The sequence below is a fragment of the Eutrema salsugineum genome, unplaced genomic scaffold (genome assembly GCF_000478725.1).
Source record: "Eutrema salsugineum unplaced genomic scaffold, Eutsalg1_0 scaffold_16, whole genome shotgun sequence".
Lineage (NCBI taxonomy): Eukaryota > Viridiplantae > Streptophyta > Magnoliopsida > Brassicales > Brassicaceae > Eutrema > Eutrema salsugineum.
This window is the reverse complement of record NW_006256858.1, coordinates 4171198-4184540: the sequence shown is the minus strand read 5'-3', so window position 1 is coordinate 4184540 and position 13343 is coordinate 4171198. Positions and strand designations below refer to the sequence as shown.

General features: G+C 37.0%; 3 protein-coding genes across 3 annotated transcripts; all 3 read left to right on the top strand.

Annotated features, from left to right (window-relative positions):
- Positions 1–99: 99 nt before the first annotated feature.
- LOC112087836 (ABC transporter A family member 3-like) lies at positions 100–1016 on the top strand. Its single transcript, XM_024157859.1, has 3 exons — positions 100–195; positions 278–406; positions 507–1016. Exons 1-3 carry the CDS (start codon positions 100–102, stop codon positions 1014–1016), a joined length of 735 nt encoding a protein of 244 aa, XP_024013627.1.
- A 1265-nt stretch (positions 1017–2281) lies between these two features.
- On the top strand, positions 2282–7222 carry LOC18020966 (ABC transporter A family member 7). Its single transcript, XM_006404278.2, has 16 exons — positions 2282–2634; positions 3055–3442; positions 3525–3604; positions 3686–3830; positions 3953–4072; positions 4164–4288; positions 4404–4562; positions 4719–4881; positions 4982–5107; positions 5196–5279; positions 5384–5730; positions 5807–6007; positions 6081–6190; positions 6320–6404; positions 6512–6640; positions 6728–7222. Exons 1-16 carry the CDS (start codon positions 2563–2565, stop codon positions 7220–7222), a joined length of 2829 nt encoding a protein of 942 aa, XP_006404341.1. The 5' UTR covers positions 2282–2562.
- A 614-nt stretch (positions 7223–7836) lies between these two features.
- LOC18020965 (ABC transporter A family member 8) lies at positions 7837–12074 on the top strand. The gene is made up of 18 exons (XM_006404277.1): positions 7837–7908; positions 7992–8307; positions 8398–8462; positions 8540–8684; positions 8788–8907; positions 8985–9109; positions 9204–9362; positions 9450–9612; positions 9716–9841; positions 9921–10004; positions 10088–10425; positions 10508–10708; positions 10818–10927; positions 11004–11088; positions 11174–11302; positions 11396–11501; positions 11588–11676; positions 11793–12074. Exons 1-18 carry the CDS (start codon positions 7837–7839, stop codon positions 12072–12074), a joined length of 2715 nt encoding a protein of 904 aa, XP_006404340.1.
- The last annotated feature ends 1269 nt before the right edge of the window (positions 12075–13343 follow it).

Sequence of the window (13343 nt, the reverse complement as noted above, 5' to 3'; positions counted from 1 at the left end):
ACATTTTATTTTGCGAAGTCTACACAACTCAAAACTAACTCCCAATACATAGATTGGTACATTTTTTATATGTTATTTTAGAACTGATATAAGTTTCTGATGTCTACCAGTTTGCTCTGGGAGACACTGACCGGTAGAGAACATCTGCTTTTTTATGGAAGACTTAAAAATCTTAAAGGCTCTAATCTCAAAAAAGTATGTTATATCAGTCTTACTTCCCTTCTGTGTAACTCTAGAAGTATATCAGTTTATGGATGATCCATTTTATGCATATTAGGTAGTAGAGGAGTCTCTTAAGAATGTCAACCTTTTCAATGGAGGAGTTGGTGATAAACCTGCTGGGAAATACAGCGGAGGTATGAAAAGACGACTAAGTGTAGCCATATCACTTATCGGGAATCCTAAGGTATGCATCATTGGCTTTCGAAATAGTAAAGAGCTATACAAGTTTAAGTGTTCCAAGCTCTGACAAATCCTTTATTTCATTTGGTCATTCGTTTAAAAAGGTGGTTTATATGGATGAGCCAAGCACAGGACTTGATCCAGCTTCAAGAATGAATCTATGGGACAGTCATCAAACGTGCGAAAAGACTGCGATAATCCTCACGACTCATTCAATGGAAGAAGCAGAGTTTCTCTGTGACCGATTAGGGATTTTCGTAGATGGAAGGTTACAATGCATAGGGAACCCAAAAGAGCTAAAGAGAAGATATGGTGGATCTTATGTATTTACAATGACAACAGCATCAGAACACGAGCAAGATATGGAGCTGTTGGTTCAAGATTTTTGTCCAAACGCCAAGAAGATATATCACATCGCAGGGACAAAGATATTCGAGATCCCAAAAGAGGAAGTTCGGATCTCAAAAGTGTTCCAAGCGGTGGAGAAGGCCAAGAGCCGTTTCAAAGTGTTTGCTTGGGGACTTGCGGACACAACTCTTGAAGATGTTTTCATTAAGGTTGCTAGAAGTGCTCAGAATTTTAGGGGGTGTTGTTCAATCATGAATTTGAAATGAATTTTCTATGTTTTATAATCTTCTAGATTTAAAAATTGATATCAGTTTGATGGATTCATTTGTTTAGATTCTAAAATCTCTGCAATATACACTGGATTTTGATTCTAATAATTTACTTATAAAACTCTATTAGAATTGATTTGAAATGACTTAATGTACAAAGATTTTAAAAATTATTTAGTTTTGAATAACACTGGATTTTAATGAAAGATTTGAAATCTTTATTGAATAACACCAAACTTTAAAACCTTTTAAATATGATTTACAATCAAAAGAACCAATAACACTTGATTTTAAAACATTATTTAGAATCATTAGTTGAATAATAGTGGATTGTGGTTGGATTTAAATTCTATTAAAAACCATGATTGAATAACACCCCCTTAATGTATTTTCTTGAATCTTTTCTCTTTTTTTTTTCTGTTCAACGTCAATATTTGCTCGTGTGTGCTAAGTTGGTCATGCAGAGGTTTGGAAATGACAACTCTTCGCAATGTTCGATTAAACATAGTTCTGATATGTTTCGGATTCATGATCAGAGCAGGCTAGATATTTGTTTAACTTAAAACAAACAAAAAAAGTATATGTTTAACTCCAGAATCGACCGGATATATTTCGTTAAAGAATATTAAAAAATCCAACCGTAACCTGACAAACTTAATTTTAATTACTCATCAATTCTATATAAGAAGATAAAGGAGTAGTTGGCAAATACTTATCGAAGAAATTCTATTCATAGATGAACAAAATTTTCGTATTAAAATAGACTTTTCTTATATTTGTTTATTTTTTTGGAGTTTTTTTTTTTTTGTTTTTATCGCATCATGCATTGCTTCTTGCCCAAGTAACGACGACTTAGTAAAATTTGGTTTGAATTTGAAAAAAGTTGTTTTTTATTACTATTTTTAAAAAGAAATTGACATAATATCATTGTCAACAGATTACCCGACATTTGTACGTGAGACATTAAAATCGACTAGTTTAATCATTTCACACGTGATTACGTCTGGGATGACGACATTAATCATATAACATGTCAATTAAAAACTTTATTCAACGAAGAAAACAAATTGAAACTCTCCCTCTTCCACTAGTTTAAGAATCTAGTAGTCGTGGGATCAATCCTTTGCAGCTTCGTGCAAAATTTACATTGAACATTTCACGATGGTCGCTTTCTTGATTTCGTTGAAAATCACCTTTTTTATTCTTGTTTGACCAAAATAAAAATCCTAAAAACTAATAGCAAATTCGAGGATAAAATAACTGAAAAATAATGATAAAGCGTGTGCATGAGGGTATAATAGTAATTTCAGAATCATGTATCTGATCTGTGGTCTGTTCTCCTTCTCTCCGGCCACTATATGACCAATAGGCGGTGGTGGTGGTATGTTCCTTTTTAACAGTTGAAAAAATTAGGATTCGGTTTTTAAAAATTAACCCAAAAGATTAAAAACAAATTAATTCAGCGAAGCGGAAGAGTAAAATAGAAGAAACAGAGAAGAAGAACGAGAACGAATCTTCTTCTTTTTCTTCGTCTTCTTCATTAATGGCGGATCCTGGTCCTGCCAGTTTCTCGACGCGAGCCAATGCCTTGCTTAGGAAAAACTTAACCTATCAGGTTTGCGTTTTCGTTTCCTCTACGGTACCCAATTTATACTATATTTTGTATACGAGTTTCGTTTCGTGTACGTACGTAGAAACGCCTTATGTGATTAAAATCGTGATTTGGAGAGCTAATCGCTATTTAGGGAACTTGATGGATCAAATTTACAATGAAATTACTGGCTGGTTGACCGAATTTCTGAAGGAATTACAGATATTTGTTATGTATTTCAGTGTAATTAGATGTAAGTATCCCCAAGTTCAACATCCATTGATGCTAATTGCGAGAATCCACTTACAAATAAGAGGTTGCGAACGCTTTTGCTTAGTCTTTTGAAACCTGAAATCGAAATAAACTTTCTGCTATAATGAAATGTTAGTAATTTCGATAGCTCTAATTTGACTGTATATGTATGTGTCTATGTGTGTGGTGTAGAAACGGAATCTAAGGAGCAATCTTTGGATTATCATGATCCCTTTCATGCTCTGCCTATTTCTAGTGGCAATACAAGTCCTGTTCGATACACAGGTTAATAACGCGGATGAGAATCGCTGTGGTTGTCAATGTACTGTCACGAGTGAAGCTGGCAAGTGCGAGAAGGAGTCTTGCGGTATAGAGTTTTCGTCTCCAGATCAAGCATTCTTTTGTTCCATCGCTAGTCCTCCACGATGGCCCCCGTTGTTGCAGATTCCGCCTCCTGAAAGCCGTGCTGTTCGTACCAGTTTCCTCTCGGACATTGGCCTGCCTGATGAATCTTGCAGAAGAACAGGAACTTGTCCTGTAACCATACTTTTTACTGGGAATAACCGTTCCGTTGGAACAAGTATTGCCTCTTTTCTCTCCTTTGTCTTCTTCTTTAGGCGTGGTTTTTCTCTTTGAAGAACTAATCTTTGTGTTGTCTCTAGGCTTATTTGACAATCTGCTCACTAGTTCTGTAACGGTGAACTCCTCTGATCTCTTACAGGATTTAGCTAACAATGTCTTGGTAAGTTCTCTGGTAGAATTCTGTTTGTTTCCACTATGAAGTGCGTACATCTGTGTCTTAGCTTCTTGCGCATTTTATCAGGGTACAGCAAGAGAGGCAGATTTCACCAATTATCTTGATCCAGGGATTGCCTCAAATGATCCCATCTACAATATCCGATCTCGGTGCATTTCAAACGCTACGTTGCCATTCTCATTCGGACAAAAACCTCTCGAGTTTCAGAAAGGTAATTCAGTTTCCGATCATACAACATATTCCAAGTTTGTTTAACATTCTATTTTGTTTCTACCATATATTTTCCTCATTCATCGTTGAAGAGGATTAACTTAATGGTTGTGTCAAAACCAGAATTGAGATGTGTTCAAGAATTGAATATCTGGCGAAATAAGTCCATAGAGGTCAATGATGTGATATTCAAGGGTTATCAGAAAGGAAATCCTGAGGGGAAAGCAAATGAGATTGCTGCAGGTTATTCACCTTCTCCGTCATTTATCTATAACAGTGCTTAATATGCACACGAGATTTCTGACTCCTCCTGTCTGCGTTTTTGTCGCCTTAGCATACGATCTTTTGAACACGGATAGGAACAACTTTAATGTGCACATATGGTATAATTCAACATACAACGATGGTTCAAGAAATAGGCCTGGAACGTTGGTTCGAGTTTCCCGCTCAGTCAATTTGGTAAGAAAACAACAATGTACACAAGATGTCCTCATCATTGCATTTTGAATATGCTCATTTCCAAGTGGGACCCTATTCATGATTGAACTGATGCTTACACTTTGCCAAACTGCAGGTGTCAAATGCTTACCTTCAGTTTCTGCAAGGCCCCGGAACAAGGATGTTGTTCGAATATGTCAAAGAAATGCCTAAACCAGAAACTAGCCTTCGTCTAGACATCGCATCATTAATTGGCCCTCTTTTCTTCTCATGGGTTATTCTTCTTCTCTTCCCTGTAAGTTTGCTTTTAATCTTTAGGCTTTTCTTCTACATATATTCACCCTAATGTATAATGATCTATGAATCATGGAAAGGACAAGAATTCTGCTTTCTCTGAAGTCTATCCAGCACAAGATATGAACGTCAAATACTTAGAGCCATTTGTATGCAGGTGATCTTATCTTCATTGGTGTATGAGAAACAGGAGCGTCTAAGAATCATAATGAAAATGCATGGGCTAGGAGATGGTCCATATTGGATGATTTCGTACGCCTATTTTCTCGCCATATCTACGTTTTACGTTATAATCTTGATGGTTTTTGGGTCAGTAATAGGTAACTGAAGCCTCACTGTCAATACAATTCTTACATTATGTTTTGTAATTTAGATAAATTTCCGCTCTCTAAGCTTACTATAGATGCTGGTTCCTTGCAGGACTCAACTTCTTTCGGCTTAATGACTACAGTATCCAGTTCACTTTCTATTTTCTTTATGTAAATCTGCAAATCTCCCTATGCTTTTTAGTTTCTTCAGTATTTTCAAAGGTCAAGACATCAACAGGTACAAAAAATCTTACTTCTTGAATTTGTTCAAGCACATGTTGGGGTTTAAAGGAATTAATGGGTTTTCTCTTCTGTCTAAATTATAGTTTCTGCTTACATATACGTGTTTGGATCTGGACTTATGGGCTCGTTTCTACTCCAGTTTCTGATTCAAGATTCATCATTTCCTAGTAAGTTATTAAGATTTAACTTGAAGAGCAATATTTAATACACTCGTTTATGTGTTTCTTCTCACAACTGAAACAACGATTGCAACTCAATTATACTTTTCCAGGAGGCTGGATTATTGTCCTCGAGTTGTATCCTGCCTTCTCTTTATACCGTGGGCTGTATGAATTCTCACAATTTGCTTTCCGCGGTAACCTGAGAGGGGCAGATGGGATGAAGTGGAAAGATTTCAGTGACAGTGCAATGGATGAAATCTTTTGCATCATTATCGTCGAGTGGTTTGTCGCACTCGTTGCAGCATACTACGTCGATAAGATTTCTTCATCAGGAAAAGATCTCTTGTTCTTCTTGAAAAACCCTTTCAAGAAATCCTCTTCTATGCGAAGGCCTAGTTTGCAGAGGCAAGGCTCCAAAGTCTTCGTCGAAATGGAAAAACCAGATGTCAATCAGGAGGTATGACAAAAGTATTCACAATCCATTCCATGTTCTTGATAGCTCTGGTTCTGAAAAATAAATTGGTGCAAATCAGAGAGAAAAAGTCGAGCAGCTGATGCTTGAGCCGAGCACAAGCCACGCGATTGTATGTGATAACTTGAAGAAGGTGTATCCTGGTAGGGATGGGAACCCGCCGAAGTTGGCAGTTCGTGGGTTATCTCTCGCTGTGCCTTCAGGAGAATGTTTTGGCATGTTAGGGCCCAATGGTGCTGGAAAAACCTCCTTCATCAATATGGTCAGTACCCAAATGGACTAAATCCTTTATTGGATATTGCAGCCTTAGTAATATATACTGTATTTTCCTCCAGATGACTGGCCTCCTGAAACCAACATCAGGGACAGGGCTTGTTCAGGGTTTGGATATATGCAGTGATATGGACAGAGTATACACCAGCATGGGCGTATGCCCGCAGCACGAGTAATTAAATTCCTTGAAACTCATTTCATTTTTTTCTTCGACAGGAAAGAACACTCAAGCAGTTTCTCTTGTTCCAGTATAGAGAGTGTAGCTGTTTTTATCGTTATCTTATTGTTTGCTATATATCAGTTTGCTCTGGGAGACGCTGACAGGAAGGGAACATCTGCTGTTTTACGGGAGACTTAAGAATCTTAAAGGCTCTGTTCTTGAACAAGTAATGTTATCAATCTTATTTCTCTTCTCTATTACTCCAAAAGTTATCGAAACGTCCGTTTAGTGATGATACATTTATATCTCAATTCATTATTTACCTTTCATTAGGCTGTGGAAGAGTCTCTAAAGAGTGTAAACCTTTTCCACGGAGGAGTTGCCGACAAACTTGCTGGGAAATACAGCGGAGGTATGAAAAGGCGGCTGAGCGTAGCCATTTCACTTATCGGAAGTCCTAAGGTACACCAAATCTCTTACTATTTGTAACCACGGCCTTTAGAAATAGTACACTTAGAGCTGAGCTCATTTTTTCTTGTCCTTTTGAAGGTGGTTTATATGGATGAGCCAAGCACAGGACTTGATCCAGCCTCGAGAAAGAACCTGTGGACTGTAATCAAGCGTGCTAAGCAAAACACAGCCATAATCCTCACAACCCACTCAATGGAAGAAGCAGAGTTTCTTTGTGACCGGTTAGGGATCTTCGTAGACGGAGGCTTGCAATGCATTGGCAACCCAAAAGAGCTCAAGGGCCGGTATGGTGGATCTTATGTGTTTACAATGACAACATCTTCAGAACACGAGGGAAACGTTGAGAAGCTGATTCAAGATGTTTCCCCAAACGCCAAGAAGATATATCACATCGCAGGAACTCAGAAATTTGAGCTCCCAAAGGAGGAGGTGCGAATCTCAGAGGTGTTTCAGGCAGTGGAGAAGGCCAAGAGCAACTTTACTGTGTTCGCTTGGGGACTTGCGGACACAACTCTTGAAGATGTTTTCGTCAAGGTTGCTAGAACCGGTCAGGCCTTTAATGTCTTCTCTTGAATCTTCTTAGATTGGCGGTTCATACTTCCAACGTCAATATTTGTTTGTGTATGTTAAATTGCTACTATATGATACCAAAGTTAGTGACTGAAAGATTTTGTGTATATTGCTTGGAAATATATTTACGAATTACGATTTTGTGAATTACATTAATGACATTTTGGTTAAGGTCAGTGATCAATTTCTATTGGATACACATTATCAAGATTTCATGTATTGTCTATCAAATTAGGAATTTATTTGGCGTCCTAGCTTAACTCGAAATATCTTGAGATATTTGTGGCAATGGAACCCATAGTCTTCGTATTATATGAATATTTGTGTAAGTTTTGGTAGAGTAAATTTCTTGGGTGAGTGATGCAAGCAAGACTATTACTTGACCTACACGAAAAGAGGTTACAAGAAAATACAGTCCCAGTGTCCAATACATGTATGCCACTTCAGTAACGTGTATACTTTAAAAACGTAATCCCTTATTCATTCAATTTATTGATATAACTTATCATAAGCTATTAGAATGTATGCCTTTCTTGGTGTTCTTATATGTATGCATCCACGAAAACATTTCGAGGTTCCATTATTCGACTTTAACAAGTCTTCTTACATTCTCCGTTATGGCGGAATCGAGTCCTGCAAGTTTCTTGACTCAAGCCGATGCATTACTTCGGAAGAATTTTGTTTTCCAGGTTTTCAAATTTTCTCAGAGATTTTACTTAAACGACTAAAACAGAGTAACACTCACGATGAGATTTTGTTGCCTTTAATGTAGAAACGGAACATATGGAGCAATATACGTCTCGTCACGATCCCTTTCTTCCTCTGTTTCCTTCTCCTTGTTATTCAGATGCTCTTCGACTCTCAATTCAACGACGTCCATGGTCAATGTGGCTGCTTGAATGAGAAAACTTGTGGCTTAAGGTATTCGACTTCAGAGCAAGCAGCGTTTTGCGCCATTCCTAAACCACCACAATGGACTCCTTTACTTCAAATCCCGGCTCCTCAATACCGAGCCGTGGCTCCATACCCGAGCCGTTCTTCCCCTGCAACGTTTTTCTTCACTGGGAAAAATCAGTCGCTTGGAAAAAGTATAAACCCTAAATATCTACTTGTTTAGTAAATGGAATAATTTATTATTTGTTTCTCTTTTATGTTCAGTAAATTGTTTGGTTTTACAGTTCTAATGCGGAATATGTATACCAATTTTTCCGAGTTTGATGGGGATTTAGCCAATTATGTCTTGGTATGTTCTTGGATCTAATTTTTCTGTGTGACTGTTTTGCTTCATTTTGATCCTCTAACTTAATAATTTTTATGCAGGGCTCATCATCTTTGCCTGCATACACCAATTATATGGACTCTACTTTCCTCTCAGATCTTCCCATCTACAATATCCAACATGAATGCTCACCAAACTCTTCTTTCTCAACTTTAATTGACCAATTTCCTCTTGCTTTCCCCAAAGGTATAACAAAAATTTCCAAATTATTCTTCGAAATCTAGATGCATTCAAGAATGCTCTAAAAACAGAGGATTTTTTTTTTTTGGTGTGTTTCCCCTGAGTCTAGAGATAAACTGTGTCCAAGGATTAAATTTGTGGCAGAATAGTTCTTCTGATGTGAACAACGAGCTATTCAGGGGTTATCGAAAAGGAAATCCAGACGAGAAGATCAACGAATATGCTGCAGGTCTCTCTTACCATCATCTCATCTCACACCTATATTTCTTTATATAGTGTTGTGTGTCTTAAGTTTCCATTTTATAGCCTTTGATTTTCAGAACACAAATAGGAACATTCTCAATGTTAGTGTTTGGTACAACTCTACCTACAAGAACGATACAGTGGTTCGGCCTATGGCTCTGATTCGAGTCCCTCGCTTAGTCAATATGGTGCATTTTTGCCTAAGCCTTTACTCAAACTTACAAAGATGTTATCATTCACTAGATAATTTTGTGTTCAAATTTTTTTTCTGTAATTTTGTAGGCATCTAATGCATATCTTGATTTCCTAAAAGGTTCTGAGACAAAGATACTCTTTGAGTATGTCAAAGAAATGCCTAAGCCAGAGACGAAACTGGGCCTAGACATCGCCTCTCTAATCGGCCCACTCTTCTTCACATGGGTCATTCTGTTGTTATTCCCTGTAAGTCTTTGGATTCTCTCATTGAAACATTTGAAAACATTCCTCATCTCAGGTTTCATTGCAGTTTTCTCTGGCTCATTATTATAGGTAATTTTAACAACTCTGGTCTATGAGAAACAACAGAGATTAAGAATCATGATGAAAATGCATGGACTTGGTGATGCTCCTTACTGGATAGTTTCATACACTTATTTTTTCCTCATATCGTTTCTCTACATGTTGTGCTTCGCGTTATTCGGTTCAGCAATCGGTAACTACTATACTACAAATTCCTTCGAATTTACAAATATATTTCCCTCCTAATCTCTTTCTATGTTCCTTCTCTGTTCTTGATGCTTTTACTTCTCTTGCAGGGTTAAACTTCTTCAGGCTAAATGACTACAGTATCCAACTTGTGTTCTTCCTGATATGCATAAACCTTCAAATATCAATCGCTTTTTTAGCCTCTGCAATGTTTTCAGATGTTAAAACTGCTACAGGTACAGTGTTCATCACGGTTTGATTCAAGATTCATCAAATAGTTATCATAATCGTTACAATTTTCATTTGAAATTTCAGTTATTGCATACATATATGTCTTTGGAACCGGGCTCTTAGGAATCTTTCTTTTCCAATTCTTCTTGGAAGATCCTCACTTCCCAAGTAAGTTCTTGAAACCCGAATCAAGCTTTTTCTTCTGGTCGAATCCGAGCATGTTTTATTGTGATTCATGTGATTTTCTCTAGGAGGATGGATCATTGCAATGGAGCTATATCCTGGCTTTTCTTTGTACCGTGGGCTATATGAGTTATCACAATCTGCATTTGCCGGAGATTACCGTGGTGTTGAAGGAATGAGATGGGGAAATTTTGAGAATGGAATGAAAGAAGTGACTTGTATCATGCTCATTGAGTGGCTATTGCTGCTTGCTTCAGCATATTACATTGATCAAATCACTTACTCCAGGAAACATCCATTGTTCTTCCTCATGCAAAATTCTTCAAAGAAGAAACAACATCACTTTTCTCAGAGCCAAATTTCCAAAGTTGTCATCGAAATGGAGAAACCAGATGTGTGCCAAGAGGTAAACAGAGACAAGATCAATATCAGGTTTTAATAGTGACAAAACTGAGTAAGATTTTGATGTATCCTTTCTTTTGTGCCAGAGGGAGAAAGTAGAGCAGTATCTACTTGAATCAACTGAAAACTGCGCCGTTTTGTGCAATAACCTGAAGAAGGTGTACTCAGGTAAGGACGGGAATCCTCAGAAACTCGCGGTAAGAGGATTATCTATTGCTTTACCTCAAGGAGAATGCTTTGGCATGCTTGGTCCTAATGGAGCAGGCAAAACCTCTTTTATCAACATGGTTCGTACGGTTCATATCTATTGATTAACGCCCTTTATAGTCCCGTGTTAATGAGTCAATGGCGCATATCCAATGGTTAACGTGTTTGGCACTCTAATGTCCTTTGTAGATGACAGGAATTACTAAACCATCATCTGGCACAGCATTTGTCCAAGGTCTTGACATACTAACCGATATGGACCGGATATATACAACGATTGGAGTCTGTCCGCAACACGAGTAATCTTAATCTCTAGCTCAGTTTGTTTCTTTTCTGCGAGGCTACACTATCTCTTAATTCATTTTAATTTTCCAGTCTTTTGTGGGAGAAATTGAGTGGAAGAGAACATTTACTGTTTTATGGAAGGCTCAAGAATCTCAAAGGTTCTGTCTTAAAACAAGTAAGTTAGGTTATAACTTGGTTGGTTTGTGGATAACTTATGAGTCAAGTAAATTAACAAGTGATGAATTTTATCTGGTTTATAGGCTGTGGAAGATTCGCTTCGCAGTGTCAACCTTTTCCATGGAGGAAATGGCGACAAACAAGTTGGGAAATACAGTGGAGGGATGAAGAGACGGCTCAGCGTCGCCATTTCTCTTATAGGAAACCCTAAAGTATGTCTTGAAACCTCTCTTGATATCTAGACATCTATGATATGTCTATTAGCTTCTTATACGTAACAAGTCTTTTTGAGGAAATTTTTCAAGGTTGTTTACATGGATGAGCCAAGTACAGGGCTTGATCCAGCCTCGAGAAAGAGTTTATGGGATGTAGTGAAACGGGCTAAGCGAAAAGCGGCGATAATACTCACCAGTAGAGTCATCTAAGCTTCTGTTTTTTGCTCTGCTTCTTTTATGCCTTCAAAAAAGAAAGACTTTAGCTCTCGTTTTGTGTTTCAGCTCATTCAATGGAGGAGGCAGAAGTATTGTGTGATCGTCTTGGCATTTTCGTCGATGGAAGTTTGCAATGCATAGGCAAACCAAAGGAGGTAAGAACTAAAACACATCATAATTATACTTAAATAAGTGGAAACATAGAATAAACCGTAATAACGACCAATGTTCAAAACATGAAGAGAGTTTTAAATTGAAACCTTAATGACAGTTGAAGGGTAGATATGGAGGATCCTATGTATTGACCGTGACAACCTCAGAGGAACACGAGCAAGAAGTGGAGCAATTAGTGCATAACATCTCTGAGAATGCAAAGAAGATTTATCGAACATCGGGGACTCAGAAGTTTGAGCTGCCAAAGAAAGAGACGAAGATCGCTGAGGTGTTTCAGGCAGTGGCGAAGGCGAAGATGATGTTTCCGGTGGTTGCTTGGGGACTTGCAGACACAACTCTTGAAGATGTTTTTGTAAAGGTTGCTCAAACTTTGAGTTAGGAACTCTTTTAATTTCTTTTCTTGATCAATCTCAATCTTTCCTTGTAAACTTACGTGTAATGATATTCTAATTAAATATTTTCGTTATACTTATGCAGGTTTAAAAATAAAAATAAATGTAACACACACATATTACATATATATACATATATATGCTTATAAAATTTTATTAATACATGTAGATACTTTAGCACATCTCACCTAATATTTTATAGATTCGTTTGGGGGGGGGGCAATGTGTGATTGAAAACGCAAATCTTAAGTTCTTACACATTCTCAAACTCATTTATTTCCGTAAATAGTTAATAAGGAGCTTCTTTTCTAAAATTGGAACGACATTAGTCCACATATAATTAGTTAATTTTTTTATTTTTTTTGTAATAATGAGTCGTCGTTGACTCGGTGGCCTAGCTATATCTATGTGGAGAGTCTCAGCATCTTATCCCCTTTTTATCGCTATCTAAACTCTAATTTGCCTAATCCTATCCTAATCTCCTATATTTCTATGCTTTAGTACTCTTTTTTTTTTGGGGCGAACACTTTGCCTTTAGTACTTTAATTTAAGCTCTTTGCTTTTTCGATAAAAATTGTGAAATCTTCTTCTTCTTCTCTTTTTATGGGGGAAAAAAGTAAATAATGAGACCACTATACTTTGGGGGAAAATGTTGGACATGTGACCAATATGATGCAGGAGCTAAGTTCCAAAATTGAATAATAGATTATATCAAATGTGCAAAACAAAACCTAAAGCCATGGAAGGGCATAACTCTCCGTTTGGTACAAGATGGTTGAAAATTGAAATATACAACATAATTAGTGGTTTCCATTTTTTCTCTTTTGTTTGTTCTTAAAAAACAATTTAACTTAGGACGATGCACTTTCAAACTAAATAATTTTGCACCCACTGATAGTCATAGAGAGAAAAAAAGAATTCTTGTTGCTATTGGTCCGGCGTACGCATTCACGCATGGGATATTGTTTGTGTTTACGATCGATAGCACATTAGCACACATACCAAACTCATAGAAAAGACAAAAGAAAAAAAAGAAAAAAGAGAAATAATATTCGTGATGTAAAAAAGATAGAAATCCCTATATACTAAAATAGAAAATTATTCGTGATGTAAAAAAAAGAGGATATTATTTCTTGAAAAGACATTTAAAAGAACAATAAAATATATGGGACAATTAAAAGAACTGATAAGTGTTAATTCAGTTCCTATTTTTCAGTTCCTATGGTAATATTTTGCCTTCATTTTCATTTAGACTA